Below are 18,005 nucleotides of genomic sequence, written 5' to 3'. Positions count from 1 at the left end.
CAGTGCCTTTCCAGTTCATACAAGTTCATCCCAGTTCATCCCAGTGCTCTCCCAGTTCATCCCAGTTTGTCCCAGTTCATCCCAGTTCGGCCCAGTGCTCTCCCAGTTCACCACAGTGCCTTCCCAGTTCAGATGGGTTCATCCCAGTTCGTCCCAGTCCCTCCCAGTTCATCCCAGTCTGGCCCAGTTCCCCCCAGTGCCTTCCCCCCCCCCCCACCCCAATAAAGGCGTGACCAGTCTATGACGTCATCGCGTTCTGTTGTGGGGGCGTGGCTTCAGGAGGCGGGGGCGGGGCCATACCCTGGCCCAGTTTTACTGGTTTTTACTGGATTTTACTGGTTTTTGCGTGGGTTTTTGCTGCGGGCGAGTCCCAGTACAAACCAGTTCGGCGCTGGAGGGGTCCCAGCGCGTCCCAGTTTGTCCCAGTTCGGCCCCCAGTTTGTCCCAGTATAATCCAGTCTGTCCCAGTTCAGGCCCTGGTGGGTCCCAGTTTGTCCCAGTACAACCCAGCGAGTCCCAGTCCCATCCCAGGGGATTCCGGTCTGTCCCAGTATGAGCCAGCGGCTCCCAGTCCGTCCCAGTTCGTCCCAGTTTGTCCCAGTTCGTCGCCGGCGCCTCCGCGTTGCCCAGCAACGCCTCGCCCCGCCCCCAGCGCTGTCAATCACCCGCGTCGCCCAATCACAGCGCGATTCACCGCGCCGTCCGCATGGGCGGGCCTTCACCTGACAGGCAGCGCTCTGAACCAATGGGAAGACGCGGCGGGAGGGCGCTGTGGCAGCGCGGACCAATCAGCGGCGCGGAAGCCCTGCAGGAGCGGAGCGGGCGGCCCCGTGCGGCCCCTCAGAGCCGGGGCGGCGGCGGCGGCGAAGATGGCGGCGGCGGACGGCGACGATTCGCTTTACCCCATCGCGGTGCTCATCGACGAGCTCCGCAACGAGGACGTGCAGGTACCGCTACCGGGACCTCGCCGCGATACCCCCGGGGCCTTTCCGGGGTTTCGGGGCCCCTTCCATGGCCACCGGGGCCCGGTCGCCATCGCCCCGCTGGTCCGAGGCCCCGCTGCTGATGGCCGCCATGAGATGGCCTCGCTGATTGGTTGAGGCGTCCCGGTCCCCTCAGGCGCGGGCGAATGGGCGGCGGCGTTACATGTGTGGGGCCGTTGGGGGGGGTTGCGGTGAAAGGCGCGTTCTGATTGGCTGGAGGGGCGGTTTGGGGCTGTAACGGTCGTTCTGATTGGTCTGCAGCGCGCTGAGGGGGTGGGGGGACCTGCCCCGCCCGCCGCAGCGCCCCCTAGCGGCGGGGTAGCGCGGCTCCCTCCTGGCCGCAGCCAATGGCAGCGCGAGGCCGCGGCAGCGCCGCTCTCCATTGGCTGCCGCCTTCATGGGCGGGGCTTATCGGAACCAATCGTGGGCCTCCTCTCTGCCGCGGCGCCGCTGCAGAGCCGTGAAACGCCGCACCTGATTGGCCGCGGCGCGTTGTGGGCGGGGCTTCCTCATGAGGGGGGCGATTCCCGCCCTTTTCTACCCCAGATTTTCCCCTTTATTTTCCTAAATTTTCCTGAATTCCCCCCATTTTCCCTTCCCAGCTGCGCCTCAACAGCATCAAGAAGCTCTCAACCATCGCGCTGGCGCTGGGCGTGGAGCGAACCCGCAGCGAGCTCCTCCCTTTCCTCACCGGTACCGAAATTTGAGGGGAGTGGCCCAGAACTTGAGGGGAAATTGCCAAAACTTGAGGGGAAACTCCCAAAATTTGAGGGGAAACTCCCAGAATTTGAGGGGAAACTCCCAGAATTTGAGGGAAAACTCCTAAAATTGAGGGGAAATTCTCAAAATTTAAGGAAAAATTCCCAAAATTTGTGGGAGAGGGATCCTCAGAGTCCACATGGCGGCGGGGAGGTCCCAAAATCCCCCTAAAAACGCCAAAAATCGCCCGGATTTTGGATTTTGGGCGGGGTTTTTTTGAGGTGGGCGGGGCCTGGGGGATGATTGACAGGTGCCAGAGGGACAGGTGAGTGACAGGTGTGTCGCCTGTGCTGTCACAGACACCATCTACGATGAGGACGAGGTGCTGCTGGCACTGGCGGAGCAGCTGGGCACCTTCACCGCCCTCGTGGGGGGACCCGAGTTCGTGCACTGCCTGCTGGTAGGGGGGAAAACTCACCTGGGGAGGGGCAAAAATACACCTGGGGGGCAAAAAAGTACACCTGGGGGGGTAAAAATACACCTGGGGGGGGTAAAAACTCACCTGAAGGGGTAAAAATACACCTGGGGGGGGGTAAAAACTCACCTGGGGAGGGGTAAAAATACACCTGGGGGGCAAAAAAATACACCTGGGGGGGTAAAAATACACATTGGGGGGGTAGAAACACACCTAGGGGGCAGAGAAAGTCCCCTAGGGGGCAAAAAAATACATCTAGGGGGCTCAAAAACTCACCTGGGGGGTAAAAAATGCACCTGGGGAGGGGTAAAAATACACATTGAGGGGGTAAAAATACACCTGGGGGGGTAAAAATACACCTGGGGGGGTAGAAACACACCTGGGAGGTAAAAAATGCACATGGGGACCAGCTGGGGGGGGACAAAAACACACCTGGGGAACCCCGAAAGCTCACCTGGGAGGGTAAAAATACACCTGGGTAACCACAAAACTCACCTTGGGGGGGGCAGAAAAACTCACCTGGGGGGTGAAAAATACACACTGAGGGGGTAAAAACTCACCTGGGGAACATCTAGGGGGGGTTAAAAACAAACCTGGGGGGGATAAAAACACACCTAGGGGGCAAAAAACTCACTTGGGGGGACAAAAATGCGCCTGGGGAGCACCTGGGGGGGGTAAAAATACACCTGGGGGGGTAAAAATACACCTGAGAGGAGAGAAATACACCTGGAGAACACCTGGGGGGGTAAAAATACACATTGAGGGGGTAAAAATGTACCTGGAGGGGCAAAAATGCACCTGGCAGGGGTAAAAAATGCACATGGGGAACAGCTGGGGGGGGACAAAAACACACCTGGGGGGGGTAAAAACCCACCTGGGGAACATCTGGGGGGTAAAAACCCACCTGGGGAACCTCAAAATGCACCTGGAGAACATCAAAGCACACCTGGGGGGGGTTAGGACACACCTGGGGGCTCGGAACCCCCGTCCTGTGTCCGTCCCCTGTCCGTCCGTCTGTCCGTGCTGTGTTCCTGTGTCCATCCCGTGTCCATCTGACCACCCTGTGTCCATCTGACCACCCTCTGTCCATTTGTCCATCCTACGTCCATCTGTCCATCCCATGTTCCTGTGTCCATCCAATGTTCATCTGTCCACCCTGTGTCCGTCTGACCACCCCGTGTCCGTCTGACCCACCCTGTGTCCATCTGTCCACCCTGTGTCCATCTGACCACCCCGTATCCGTCTGACCCACCCTGTGTCCATCTGTCCACCCTGTGTCCATCTGTCCACCCTGTGTCCATCTGACCACCCTGTGTCCACCTTCCCATCCCATGTTCCTCTGTGTATCCCACATCCATCTCTCTGTCCAGTGTCCACCTGACCACCCTGTGTCCACCTGCCTGTCCCATGTTCCTCTGCCCATCCCATGTCCACCTGACCATCCCTCATTCATCTGACCACCTTGTGTCCATCTGACCATGCTGTGTCCATCTGTCCATCCCATGTTCCTCTGTCCCTCCCTTGTTCCTCTGACCATGCTGTGTCCACCTGTCCACCCCATGTTCCTCTGACCATGCTGTGTCCATCTGTCCACCCCATGTTCCTCTGACCATGCTGTGTCCACCTGTCCACCCCATGTTCCTCTGACCATGCTGTGTCCATCTGTCCACCCCATGTTCCTCTGACCATCCTGTGTCCATCTGTCCACCCCATGTTCCTCTGCCCATCCCATGTCCACTTGCCCATCCCGTGTCCATCTGTCCACCCTGTGTCCATCTGTCCACCCTGTGTCCATCTGACCACCCTGTGTCCGTCTGACCCACCCTGTGTCCATCTGACCACCCTGTGTCCATCTGTCCACCCCATGTTCCTCTGCCCATCCCATGTCCACTTGCCCATCCTGTGTCCATCTGACCACCCTGTGTCCATCTGTCCACCCTGTGTCCATCTGACCACCCTGTGTCCACCTTCCCATCCCATGTTCCTCTGTGTATCCCACATCCATCTCTCTGTCCAGTGTCCATCTGACCACCCTGTGTCCACCTGCCTGTCCCATGTTCCTCTGCCCATCCCATGTCCACCTGACCATCCCTCATTCATCTGACCACCTTGTGTCCATCTGACCATGCTGTGTCCATCTGTCCATCCCATGTTCCTCTGTCCACCCCATGTTCCTCTGACCATCCTGTGTCCATCTGTCCACCCCATGTTCCTCTGACCATGCTGTGTCCATCTGTCCACCCCATGTTCCTCTGACCATGCTGTGTCCATCTGTCCATCCCATGTTCCTCTGTCCCTCCCTTGTTCCTCTGACCATGCTGTGTCCATCTGTCCACCCCATGTTCCTCTGACCATCCTGTGTCCATCTGTCCACCCCATGTTCCTCTGACCATCCTGTGTCCATCTGTCCACCCCATGTTCCTCTGACCATCCTGTGTCCATCTGTCCACCGCATGTTCCTCTGCTCATCCCATGTCCACTTGCCCATCCTGTGTCCATCTGACCACCCTGTGTCCACCTTTCCACCCCATGTTCCTTTGACCACCCAGTGTCCATCCCATCTCAATTTCCCTACCCGATGTCCATCTGTCCACCTGTCCACTCACTGTCCATCTGTCCGTGTGCCCGCAGCCGCCGCTGGAGAGCCTGGCCACGGTGGAGGAGACGGTGGTGCGGGACAAGGCGGTGGAGTCGCTGCGGGCCGTGTCCCACGAGCACTCGCCGCCGGACCTCGAGGGTCACTTCGTGCCGCTGGTCAAGCGCCTGGCCGGGGGCGACTGGTTCACGTCGCGCACCTCGGCCTGCGGCCTCTTCAGCGTCTGCTACCCCCGCGTGTCCAGCCCCGTCAAGGCCGAGCTGCGCCAGTGAGTGACCGCGGGGGCGGTGGGGTGACCATGGGGTCATTGGGGTGACCATGGGGTCAGTGGGGTGACCGCGGGGGCGGTGGGGTGACCGCGGGGTCAGTGGGGTGACCATGGGGTCAGTGGGGTGACCGCGGGGGCGGTGGGGTGACCATGGGGTCAGTGGGGTGACCATGGGGTCAGTGGGGTGACCACAGGGTCATTGTGGTGACCATGGGGTCAGTGGAGTGACCGCAGGGGCAGCAGGGTGACCATGGGGTCATTGGGGTGACCATGGGGTCAGTGGGGTGACCACAGGGTCATTGTGGTGACCATGGGGTCAGTGGAGTGACCACAGGGTCATTGGGGTGACCGCAGGGTCATTGGGGTGACCATGGGGTCATTGAGGTGACCATGGGGTCAGTGGGGTGACCATGGGGTCATTGTGGTGACCATGGGGTCAGTGGGGTGACCGCAGGATCATTGGGGTGACCAGTCCGTCCTTGGGGTCAGTGAGGTGACCACACTGTCACCAACCCATCCCAGGTGTGCCCAGGTGTGCCCAGGTGTGCCCGCAGGTTCTCCCAGATGCCCTTAGATGACCCTTAGGTGATCCCTAGATGGACCTGGGCCGTAGCCAGGTATGCCAGGTGTACCCAGGTGTACCCAGGTGTACCCAGGTGTGCCCAGGTGCCCCCCAGGCATTCTCAGGTGCCCCCCGGGTGTGCCCAGGTAATGCGGGTGTGCCCAGGTAACGCAGGTTTGCCCGCAGGTACTTCCAGATGCCCTTAGGTGTGTCAGGGCCATACTCAGGTGCCCCTTAGGTGTACCCAGGTGTGCCCAGGTAACGCAGGTGTGCCCGCAGGTACTCCCAGATGCCCTCAGGTGACCCTTAGGTGTATCAGGGCCATACTCAGGTGTACCCAAGTGCCCCCCAGGTGTACTCAGGTGTGCCCAGGTAACTCAGGTGTGCCCGCAGGTACTTCCAGATGCCTTTAGGTGTATCTGGGCCATACCCAGCCATACTCAGGTGCCCCTCAGCTGTACCCAGCTGTACCCAGGTGCCCCCCAGGTGTGCCCAGGTAACGCAGGTGTGCCCACAGGCACTCCCAGATGCCCTTAGGTGTATCAGGGCCATACTCAGGTGTACCCAGGTGCCCCCCAGGCATTCTCAGGTGCCCCTCAGGTGTGCCCAGGTAACTCAGGTGTGCCCGCAGGTACTTCCGGAACCTGTGCTCGGACGACACGCCCATGGTGCCCATAGCCACAGACCCTTAGGTGACCTGTAGGTGTACCCAGGTGACCCTAGGCCATACCCAGGTGCCCCCAGGTGTGCCCAGGTAACTCAGGTGTGCCCGCAGGTACTTCCGGAACCTGTGCTCGGACGACACGCCCATGGTGCGGCGCGCGGCCGCCTCCAAGCTGGGCGAGTTCGCCAAGGTGCTGGAGCTGGAGCACGTCAAGAGCGAGATCATCCCCATGTTCTCCAACCTGGCCTCGGACGAGCAGGTACGGCGCACCCGGGCACACCTGGGCACACCTGGGTACACCTGGGCACACCGGGGTACACCTGGGCGGGTTTGGGGGCACCTGGTGGGGGTTTGGGCGCACACAGATCATCCCCATGTTCTCCAACCTGGCCTTGGACAAGCAGGTACGGCACACCTGGGCACACCTGGGCACACCTGGGCACACCTGGGGGGGGGTTTGGGCACACCTGGGTACACCTGGGCGGGGTTTGGGCACCCACAGATCATCCCCATGTTCTCCAACCTGGCCTCGGACGAGCGGGTACGGCACACCTGGGCACACCTGGGCACACCTGGGGGGGGGTTTGGGCACACCTGGGTACACCTGGGCGGGGTTTGGGCACCCACAGATCATCCCCATGTTCTCCAACCTGGCCTCGGACAAGCAGGTACAGGCGCACCTGGGCACACCTGGGGGGCACCTAGGGGTCATCTGAATTGTCCTGTGGCCTACCTGGGCATACCTGGGGGGGTCATCTGGATATTCCTGGGCTCACCTGTGCCCACCTGTGCCCACCTGCGCAGGACTCGGTGCGGCTGCTGGCGGTGGAGCCGTGCATTGGGGGTTTATCTCAGGGTTATCTCGGGGTTATCTCAGGGTTACCTGGGGGTTACGTGGGGCTCACCTGTGCCCACCTGTGCCCACCTGTTCAGGACTCGGTGCGGCTGCTGGCGGTGGAGCCGTGCATTGGGGGTTTATCTCAGGGTTATCTCTGGGTTATTTGGGGGTTATCTGTGACTCATTGGGGGATTACCTGTGCCCACCTGTGCCCACCTGTGCCCACCTGTGCCATGTCTCACCTGCGCAGGACTCGGTGCGGCTGCTGGCGGTGGAGCCGTGCGTTGGGCGTTCACTATGGGGTTTATCTCAGGGTTGTCTCAGGGTTATCTCAGGGTTATCTCTGGATTATTTGGGGGATATTTGGGGCTCACCTGCGCCCACCTGCGCCCACCTGCGCAGGACTCGGTGCGGCTGCTGGCGGTGGAGCCGTGCGTTGGGGGTTTATCTCAGGGTTATCTCTGGGTTATTTGGGGGTTATCTGTGACTCATTGGGGGATTACCTGTGCCCACCTGTGCCCACCTGCGCCCACCTGCGCCCACCTGCGCAGGACTCGGTGCGGCTGCTGGCGGTGGAGGCGTGCGTGAGCATCGCGCAGCTGCTGCCGCAGGAGGAGCTCGAGGGGCTGGTGATGCCCACGCTGCGCCAGGCGGCCGAGGACAAGTCGTGGCGCGTGCGCTACATGGTGGCCGACAAGTTCACCGAGGTGGGCGGCGCACCTGGGCGGCGCACCTGGGCGGCGCACCCGGGGGGGGGCGAGAAAATGGGGATGAACGGTGAAAATTGGGTGAAAGTCGATGGAAATTTGGGGGTTTTGGGAGGGAAAATTGGGAATTTGGGCACGCCTGGGGGGCACACCTGGGGGACGCACCTGGGCACACAAAAATGGGGATAAACAGTGAAATTTGGGGGTTTTGGGAGGGAAAATTGGGAATTTGGGCACACCTGGGCGCACCTGGGCGCACCTGGGGATGGGTTTGGGGGGGTTTGAGGGAGTTTGGGATGGGTTTGGGGGGATTTGGTGACTCTGGGAGATGTTTGGGGATGCACCTGGGCACACCTGGGCACACCTGGGACATACCTGGGGAACACGTGGGCACACCTGTGGCACAACTGGACACACCTGGGGCACATCTGGACATACCTGGAGCACACCTGGACAAACCTGGGCACACCTGGGACACACCTGGACACATCTGGAACACACCTGGACGCACCTGGACACACCTGGGGCACACCTGGGGCACACCTGGACACACCTGGGGCACACCTGAACACACCTGGATACACCTGGGGCACACCTGGACCCACTTGGGTCACACCTTGACGCACCTGGGACACACCTGGGCACACCTGGATACACCTAGCACACACCTGGACACACCTGGGCACACCTGTGACACACATGGGCACACCTGGCATACACCTGGGCACACCTGAACCCACCTGGGACACACCTGGGCACACCTGGACCCACTTGGGTCACACTTGGCACACACCTGTGCACACATGGGCACACCTGGGCACACCTGGGGCACACCTGCACACACTTGGGTCACACCTGGCACACACCTGTGCCACACCTGTGCCCCCCCCGCAGCTGCAGCGCGCCGTGGGCCCCGAGATCACCAAGACCGACCTGGTGGGCGCCTTCCAGAGCCTGATGAAGGACTGCGAGGCCGAGGTGCGCGCCGCCGCCTCCCACAAGGTCAAAGGTCAGCGGCCACGCCCACCCCCGGTCCCCAAAATGACCCCAAAGCCGCGGCCTCGGTGTCACCGACCCGATTCCGGTGGTTTTGGACCCAAATTTGGTGTTTTCTCCTGGCGTCCCCAGAGTTCTGCGAGAACCTGTCCCCCGACTGCCGCGAGGCCGTGATCATGGGCCAGATCCTGCCCTGCATCAAGGTGAGCGCCCGCAGCGCACCTGGGCACACCTGGGGGCACCTGGGATACACCTGGGGACAGCTATAACATACCTGGGCACACCTGCGGACACCTGGGGGCACCTGGGATACACCTGGGGGCACCTGGGCACACCTGGGGGCACCTGGGATACACCTGGGCACACCTGGGGGCACCTGGGCACACCTGGGGGCACCTGGGATACATCTGGGATACACCTGGGCACACCTGGGGGCATCTGGGCACACCTGGGGACACCCAAAATACACCTGGGGGCACCTGGGCACACCTGGGGGCACCCAAAATACACCTGGGCACAACTGGGGGCACCTGGGATACACCTGGGGACAGCTATAACATACCTGGGCACACCTGCGGACACCTGGGGGCACCTGGGCACACCTGGGCACACCTGGGGGCACCTGGGCACACCTGGGATACACCTGGGATACATCTGGGATACACCTGGGCACACCTGGGGGCATCTGGGCACACCTGGGGGCACCCAAAATACACCTGGGCACAACTGGGGACACCTGGGGGCACCTGGGCACACCTGGGATACACCTGGGGGCACCCAAAATACACCTGGGCACAACTGGGGACACCTGGGATACACCTGGGGCCATCTGGGCACGCCTTGTGGGCACAGGTGGCCTCAGAGCCACCCTGAGCCTTTCTCCGAGGCCAGGTGATCTCACCTGCGCCCACCTGTACCCACCTGTGCCCACCTGGGCAGGATGGGGACACACCTGGGACACACCTGGACACACCTGGGTTGGTGTATCGCTTTGGGGACACCTTTGGTCGCATCCTGGTGGCCTCAGAGCCTCTCCCCGAGGCCAGGTGAGCTCACCTGTGCCCACCTGTGCCCACCTGCGCAGGAGCTGGTGTCGGACGCCAACCAGCACGTGAAGTCGGCGCTGGCCTCGGTGATCATGGGGCTGTCGCCGATCCTGGGCAAGGACAACACGGTGGAACACCTGCTGCCCCTGTTCCTGGCACAGCTCAAGGACGAGGTGAGCGCACCTGGGCACACCTGGGCACACCTGGGCACTGATAGAGAGACATAGAACTCACAGAAACACATGGAGTTATACGGGGGTACACCTGGGCACACACCTGGGCACGCAATGCACTCCCAGTGTTTTCGCAGCTCCCCCTGGTGGTGATTCTGTGAACTGCAGCTTCTTCCCAGTAACTCCCAGTCCATCCCAGTCCATCCCAGTCCATCCCAGTCCCTCCCAGTCGCTTCCAGTAACTCCCAGTCCATCCCAGTTCATCCCAGTCCCTCCCAGTCCCTCCCAGTGCCCTGTCAGTCATTCCCAGTCCCTCCCAGTAACTCCCAGTTGCTCCCAGTTCCCCCCAATGCATTCCCAGTGTTTTTGCAGCTCCCCCTGGTGGCGACTCTGTGAACTGCAGCTTCCTCCCAATAAATCCCAGTAACTCCCAGTTCATCCCAGTCATTCCCAGTATATCCCAGTAACTCCCAGTGTGTCCCAGTGCCCTCCCAGTCCCTCCCAGTCCATCCCAGTCCCTCCCAGTCCATCCCAGTCCCCCCAATCTCCTCCCAGTCGCTCCCAGTTCTCCCCAATGCACTCCCAGTATTTTCTCAGCTCCCTCTGGTGGCGACTCTGTGAACTGCAGCTTTCTCCCAGTCCCTCCCAGTCCATCCCAGTCCCTCCCAGTCCCTCCCAGTCCATCCCAGTGCCCTCTCAGTCATTCCCAGTCCCTCCCAGTCGCTCCCAGTTCCCCCCAATGCATTCCCAGTGTTTTCGCATCTCCCCCTGGTGGCGACTCTGTGAACTGCAGCTTCCTCCCAGTCCCTCCCAGTCCCTCCCAGTCCCTCCCAGTCCCTCCCAGTCATTCCCAGTAACTCCCAGTCGCTCCCAGTGCCCTCCCAGTAACTCCCAGTGTGTCCCAGTGCCCCGAGGTGCGGCTGAACATCATCTCCAACCTGGACTGCGTCAACGAGGTGATCGGCATCCGGCAGCTCTCGCAGTCGCTGCTGCCGGCCATCGTGGAGCTGGCCGAGGACGCCAAGTGGAGGGTGCGGCTGGCCATCATCGAGTACATGCCGCTGCTGGCCGGCCAGCTGGTGAGACTGGGACGGACTGGGATAAACTGGGAGGCACTGGGAGGCACTGGGAGGCACTGGGAGAAGACTGGAGCAATGTATGGGGCACCGGAGTGGAGTTATGGGCTTGTGTGGGCTCGTATGGGGGCACTGGGATGGACTGGGAGGCATTGGGATGGACTGGGAGGGGACTGGGCTGGACTGGGATATACTGGGATGGACTGGGAGAGGGCTGGGAGGCACTGGGATGGACTGGGAGGGAGTTCCAGCCCTGTATGGGGGCACTGGGATATACTGGGAGGCACTGGGAGAAGACTGGAGCCGTGTATGGGGCACCGGAGTGGAGTTATGAGCTTGTATGGGGGCACTGGGATGGACTGGGAGGGGACTGGGATGGGACTGGGTTATACTGGGAGGCACTGGGGAAGGGCTGGGAGGGACTGGGATATACTGGGAGAGGGTTGGAGGGCACTGGGAGAAACTGGGATATACTGGGAGAGAGTTAGAGACTTGTATGGGGTTCTGGAATGGAGTTACAGCTTTGTATGGGAGCACTGGGATGGACTGGGAGATACTGGGAGGGGACTGGGATGGACTGGGATATACTGGGAGGGACTGGGATGGACTGGGATATACTGGGATATACTGGGATGGACTGGGATATACTGGGAGGCACTGGGAGGGAGTTCCAGCCCTGTATGGGGGCACTGGGATATACTGGGATATACTGGGAGAGAGCTGGGAGGGACTAGTATGGACTGGGAGGGACTGGGATGAGACTGGGGTATACTGGGAGGGGACTGGGATGTACTGGGATATACTGGGAGGGACTGGGATATACTGGGAAGGGACTGGGACAGACTGGAAGGTACTGGGATAGACTGGGATGGACTGGGAGGGGTTTTTCCTTACTGGTTTATGTGGCTGTGTACTGGTTTATACTGGTGTGTACTGGTCTACATTGGTTTGTACTGGTTTGTACTGGTGTGTACTGGTCTACATTGGTTTGTACTGGTTTGTACTGGTGCGTACTGGTTTACATTGGTTTAAATTGGTCCGTGGCGACGTAGCTTGTTTTATACTGGTTTATACTGGTTTGTACTGGTTTACCTTGGTTTAAACCGGTCCGTAGCGATGTAGGTTGGTTTATACTGGTCCGTACTGGTTTATACTGGTTTATATTGGCTTATACTGGTTTATAGTGCTTTGTACTGGTTTATACTGGTCCTTACTGGTTGATAGTGGTCCATACTGATCTATACTGGTTTATACTGGTCCTTATTGGTCCATACTGGTTTGTACTGGTCCTTACTGGTATATACTGATTTATACTGGTGTATACTGGTCCTTACTGGTTCATAATGGTTTATACTGGTCCATACTGGTTTGTACTGGTTTATACTGGTCCATACTGGTCCTTACTGGTCTCTCCCCCCCCAGGGCGTGGAGTTCTTCGATGAGAAGCTGAACTCGCTCTGCATGGCCTGGCTGGTGGATCACGGTACTGGGACAGACTGGGACAAACTGGGACAAACTGGGAGGGACTGGGATGGACTGGGATGGACTGGGAGGGACTGGGACAAACTGGGACAGACTGGGAGGGACTGGGACAAACTGGGACAAACTGGGACAAACTGGGAGGGACTGGGAGGGGATTAGGAGGGACTGGTTCCAACGGGTTTATACTGGTCCATATTGGTCTGAACTGGTCCTAACTGGTCCGTACTGGTTCATACTGGTTTGTACTGGTTTATACTGGTCCTAACTGGTTTACACTGGTTTATACTGGTCCGTACTGGTCCGTACTGGTCCGTACTGGTTTATACTGGTTTATACTGGTTTATACTGGTGTGAACTGGTTTATACTGGTCCGTACTGGTTTATACTGGTATATACTGGTTTATACTGGTTTATACTGGCCCTAACTTGTCCATACTGGTCCATACTGGTCCGTACTGGTATATACTGGTTTATACTGGTTTATACTGGCCCGTACTGGTTTATACTGGTTTATACTGGTCCGTACTGGTTTATACTGGTATATACTGGTCTATACTGGTCCGTACTGGTGCTAACCGGTCCGCACTGGTTTCCCGGCAGTGTACGCCATCCGCGAGGCCGCCACCAGTAACCTGCGCAAGCTGGTGGAGCGCTTCGGGCACACCTGGGCGCAGGGCACCATCGTGCCCAAGGTGCTGGCCATGGCCGCCGACCCCAACTACCTGCACCGCATGACCACGCTCTTCTGCATCAACGTGGGTACCTGGGCACACCTGGGGGCACCTGGGATACACCTGGGTACAGCCACAACACACCTGGGTACACCTGAGAGGGACAGGAACACACCTGGGCACACCTGGGGGCACCTGGGATACACCTGGGTACAGCCACAACACACCTGGGTACACCTGGGCACACCTGGGTACAGCCACAACACACCTGGGGGCACCTGGGCACACCTGGGTACAGCCACAACACACCTGGGTACACCTGAGAGGGACAGGAACACACCTGGGCACACCTGGGGGCACCTGGGATACACCTGGGTACAGCCACAGTACACCTGGGTACACCTGGGCACACCTGGGTACAGCCACAACGCACCTGGGTACAGCTGGGTACAACCGTGGCACACCTGGGCACACCTGAGAGGGACAGGAACACATCTGGGCACACCTGGGTATGAGCAATGGTTGTCCCCAATCCCTGTCCATGTCTCACCTGTCCCATCTCACCTGTCCATGTCTCACCTGTCCATATCTCAGCTGGCCATATCACACCTGTCCATGTCCCACCTGTCCATGTCTCACCTGTCCATATCTCAGCTGCCCATGTCACACCTGTCCCATGTCCCACCTGTATCTCACCTGTCCAGGTGCTGTCGGAGGTGTGTGGCCAGGAGGTGACCACCACGCAGATGCTGCCCATGGTGTAGAGCAGATCCCATCACACCTGTTCATATCTCACATACCAGACCTGTCCCATATCACACCTGTCCATGTCTCACCTGTCCATGTCTCACCTGCCCAGGTGCTCTCTGAGGTGCACGGCCAGGAGGTCACCACCACGCAGATGCTGCCCATGGCCCATCACACCTGTCCCGTATCACACCTGTCCCATATCTCACATATCTCACCTGTCCCATCACACCTGTCCCATATCTCACCTGTCTCACCTGTATCTCACCTGTCCAGGTGTTATCCGAGGTGTGCGGCCAGGAGGTCACCACCACGCAGATGCTGCCCATGGCCCATCACACCTGTCCCGTATCACACCTGTCCCATATCTCACATATCTCACCTGTCCCATCACACCTGTCCCATATCTCACCTGTCTCACCTGTCCGTGTCTCACCTGTCCAGGTGCTCTCCGAGGTGTGCGGCCAGGAGGTCACCACCACGCAGATGCTGCCCATGGCCCATCACACCTGTCCCGTATTTCACATATCTCACCTGTCCATGTCCCATATCTCACCTGTCTCACCTGTGTCTCACCTGTCCAGGTGTTATCCGAGGTGTGCGGCCAGGAGGTCACCACCACGCAGATGCTGCCCACCGTGCTCCGCATGGCCGCCGACGCCGTGGCCAACGTGCGCTTCAACGTGGCCAAGTCGCTGCAGCGCATCGGGCCCATCCTGGACAGCGGGTACTGGGCTATACTGGTTTATACTGGGTTATACTGGGTTATACTGGGTTATACTGGGTTATACTGGTTTGCACTGGTTTGTACTGGGAGCGCTGGTTTGGAGTGGTTATAGTGGGTTATAATGGGTTATACTGGTTTATACTGGTTTATACTGGGTTATACTGGTTTGTACTGGTTTATACTGGTTCTTACTGGTTTGTACTGGTTTGTACTGGGAGCACTGGTTTGGGGTGGTTTATACTGGTTTATACTGGTTTGAAGTGGTTATAGTGGGTTATAATGGGTTATACTGGTTTATACTGGTTATACTGGTGCGGCTGCAGCGCATCGGGCCCATCCTGGACAGCGGGTGCTGGGTTATACTGGTTTATACTGGGTTATACTGGTTTTATTGGGTTTTAATGGTTTATACTGGTTTATACTGGTTTATACTGGGAGCACTGGTTTGGGGTGGTTTGTAGTGGGTTATACTGGTTTATACTGGTTCATACTGGTTTATACTGGTTCATACTGGGCTATACTGGTTTATACTGGTTTATACTGGTTCATACTGGGTTATACTGGTTTATACTGGGTTATACTGGCTTGCACTGGTTTGTACTGGGAGCGCTGGTTTGGAGTGGTTATAGTGGGTTATAGTGGTTTATACTGGTTCATACTGGTTCATACTGGTTCATACTGGGTTATACTGGTTTATACTGGTTTATACTGGGTTATACTGGTTTGTACTGGAAAACTGATTTATACTGGTTTTACTGGGTTATATTGGTTATACTGGTTTAGGTCCCACACCTGTCTCACCTGTCCTTATCTCACCTGTCCATGTCTCACCTGTCCATGTCTCACCTGTCCCATCTCACCTGTCCCATCTCACCTGTCCCATATCTCACCTGTCCTATCTCACCTGTCCATGTCTCACCTGTCCCATCTCACCTGTCCCATCTCACCTGTCCCATCTCACCTGTCCTTATCTCACCTGTCCTTATCTCACCTGTCCCATCTCACCTGTCCCATCTCACCTGTCCTTATCTCACCTGTCCTTATCTCACCTGTCCCATATCTCACCTGTCCATATCTCACCTGTCCCATCTCACCTGTCCATATCTCACCTGTCCTTATCTCACCTGTCCCATCTCACCTGTCCCATCTCACCTGTCCTATCTCACCTGTCCCATCTCACCTGTCCTTATCTCACCTGTCCTTATCTCACCTGTCCCATCTCACCTGTCCCATATCTCACCTGTCCATATCTCACCTGTCCCATCTCACCTGTCCCATCTCACCTGTCCCATCTCACCTGTCCCATATCTCACCTGTCCTATCTCACCTGTCCATATCTCACCTGTCCCATCTCACCTGTCCCATATCTCACCTGTCCATATCTCACCTGTCCCATCTCACCTGTCCCATATCTCACCTGTCCTATCTCACCTGTCCTATCTCACCTGTCCCATCTCACCTGTCTCATATCTCACCTGTCCTTATCTCACCTGTCCCATCTCACTTGTCCCATATCTCACCTGTCCTTATCTCACCTGTCCCATCTCACCTGTCCCATCTCACCTGTCCTTATCTCACCTGTCCTTATCTCACCTGTCCCATATCTCACCTGTCCATATCTCACCTGTCCCATCTCACCTGTCCATATCTCACCTGTCCTTATCTCACCTGTCCCATCTCACCTGTCCCATCTCACCTGTCCTATCTCACCTGTCCCATCTCACCTGTCCTTATCTCACCTGTCCTTATCTCACCTGTCCCATCTCACCTGTCCCATATCTCACCTGTCCATATCTCACCTGTCCCATCTCACCTGTCCCATCTCACCTGTCCCATCTCACCTGTCCCATATCTCACCTGTCCTATCTCACCTGTCCATATCTCACCTGTCCCATCTCACCTGTCCCATATCTCACCTGTCCATATCTCACCTGTCCCATCTCACCTGTCCCATATCTCACCTGTCCTATCTCACCTGTCCTATCTCACCTGTCCCATCTCACCTGTCTCATATCTCACCTGTCCTTATCTCACCTGTCCCATCTCACTTGTCCCATATCTCACCTGTCCTTATCTCACCTGTCCCATCTCACCTGTCCCATCTCACCTGTCCTTATCTCACCTGTCCCATATCTCACCTGTCCCATCTCACCTGTCTCACCTGTCAGGACGCTGCAGACGGAGGTGAAGCCGGTGCTGGAGAAGCTGACGCAGGACCAGGACGTCGACGTCAAATATTTCGCTCAGGAGGCGCTGACAGGTGAGGGCACACCTGGGACAGGTGAGGGCACACCTGGAAGGACATGGGACACACCTGGGGACACCTGTGATACCTGGGAGGGCACTTGGGGGGACCTGGGCACACCTGGGCATACCTGGGACAGGTGGGGGACACCTGGGGGGGAATTTGGGACACCTGGGGTACACCTGGGGACACTTGGGCACACCTGGGCACACCTGGGACAGGTTTGGGGACACCTGGGGACAGCTGGGCACACCTGGGACAGGTGGGACAGGTGAGGGGAAGACCTGGGGACAGGTGAGGGACACACCTGGGGACACCTGGGGAGAGCTGGGGACACCTGGGACAGGTGAGGGGAACACCTGGGATATACCTGGGGGCAGCTGGGCACACCTGGGGGGGATTTGGGAGACCTGGGACACACCTGCGGGGACACCTGGGCACACCTGGAAGGACATGGGACACACCTGGGGACACCTGTGATACCTGGGAGGGCACTTGGGGGGACCTGGGCACACCTGGGCATACCTGGGACAGGTGGGGGACACCTGGGGGGGAATTTGGGACACCTGGGGTACACCTGGGGACACTTGGGCACACCTGGGCACACCTGGGAGGGCTTGGGGCACATCTGGGCACACCTGGGGAGGCACCTGGGATACACCTGGGACATATCTGAGGGACTTGGGGGGACACCTGGGCACACCTGAGACACCTGGGCACACCTGTGGGGACAAAGAGGGGATACTGAGGGACTTGGGTGGGGCACCCAGGTGTGCCCAGGTGTGTCCCAGGTGTGCCCAGGTGTGTCTCAGGTGCCCCCAGGTGTATTTTGGGTGCCCCCAGGTGTATCTCAGGTGTGCCCAGGTGTGTCTCAGGTGCCCCCAGGTGTATTTTGGGTGCCCCCAGGTGTGCCCAGGTGCCCCCAGGTAACCCCCGTTTCTCTCTCTCCCCTCCCCCGCAGTGCTGGCGCTGGCCTGACCCCGCCCCCCCCCGGGCCCCTCCCCCCGCATGAACCGGAGCTGCGACCGCCCCTCCCCCACCGCCACCCCT

At 58.7% G+C, this 18,005-nt stretch overlaps 1 protein-coding gene across 2 annotated transcripts; it reads left to right on the top strand.

Moving 5' to 3' along the window:
- Positions 1–825: 825 nt before the first annotated feature.
- Positions 826–17,962, top strand: PPP2R1A (protein phosphatase 2 scaffold subunit Aalpha). 2 transcript variants are annotated; one of them, XM_054295232.1, is made up of 15 exons: positions 826–947; positions 1,586–1,676; positions 2,042–2,142; positions 4,789–5,021; positions 6,359–6,506; positions 7,637–7,792; positions 8,687–8,801; positions 8,921–8,991; positions 9,873–10,007; positions 10,913–11,086; positions 12,506–12,566; positions 13,166–13,320; positions 14,568–14,710; positions 16,879–16,970; positions 17,917–17,962. In XM_054295232.1, the coding sequence occupies exons 1-15, from the start codon at positions 870–872 to the stop codon at positions 17,931–17,933; spliced, it is 1,770 nt and encodes a 589-aa protein (XP_054151207.1). In that variant the 5' UTR covers positions 826–869; the 3' UTR covers positions 17,934–17,962. The 2 variants fall into 2 exon arrangements, with proteins under 2 accessions (XP_054151207.1, XP_054151208.1); XM_054295233.1 differs by lacking the exons at positions 14,568–14,710; positions 16,879–16,970; positions 17,917–17,962 and adding an exon at positions 13,941–14,023.
- Positions 17,963–18,005: the final 43 nt, after the last annotated feature.

The sequence above is a fragment of the Melozone crissalis genome, unplaced genomic scaffold, assembly GCF_028551555.1.
Source record: "Melozone crissalis strain CALT ecotype California unplaced genomic scaffold, PUWL_Pcris_2 ptg000548l_1, whole genome shotgun sequence".
NCBI classification, from domain to species: Eukaryota; Metazoa; Chordata; class Aves; order Passeriformes; family Passerellidae; genus Melozone; species Melozone crissalis.
The sequence above is the reverse complement of the archived record's forward strand: the minus strand, read 5'-3'. Positions and strand labels throughout refer to the sequence as shown.

Coding starts and splice junctions, on each gene's coding strand:
- PPP2R1A (XM_054295232.1), top strand. CDS start 870: ATGGCGGCGGCGGACGGCGACGATTCGCTTTACCCCATCGCGGTGCTC. Junction 948..1,585: donor TCCGCAACGAGGACGTGCAG/GTACCGCTACCG, acceptor TTCCCTTCCCAG/CTGCGCCTCAACAGCATCAA. Junction 5,022..6,358: donor GTCAAGGCCGAGCTGCGCCA/GTGAGTGACCGC, acceptor GTGTGCCCGCAG/GTACTTCCGGAACCTGTGCT.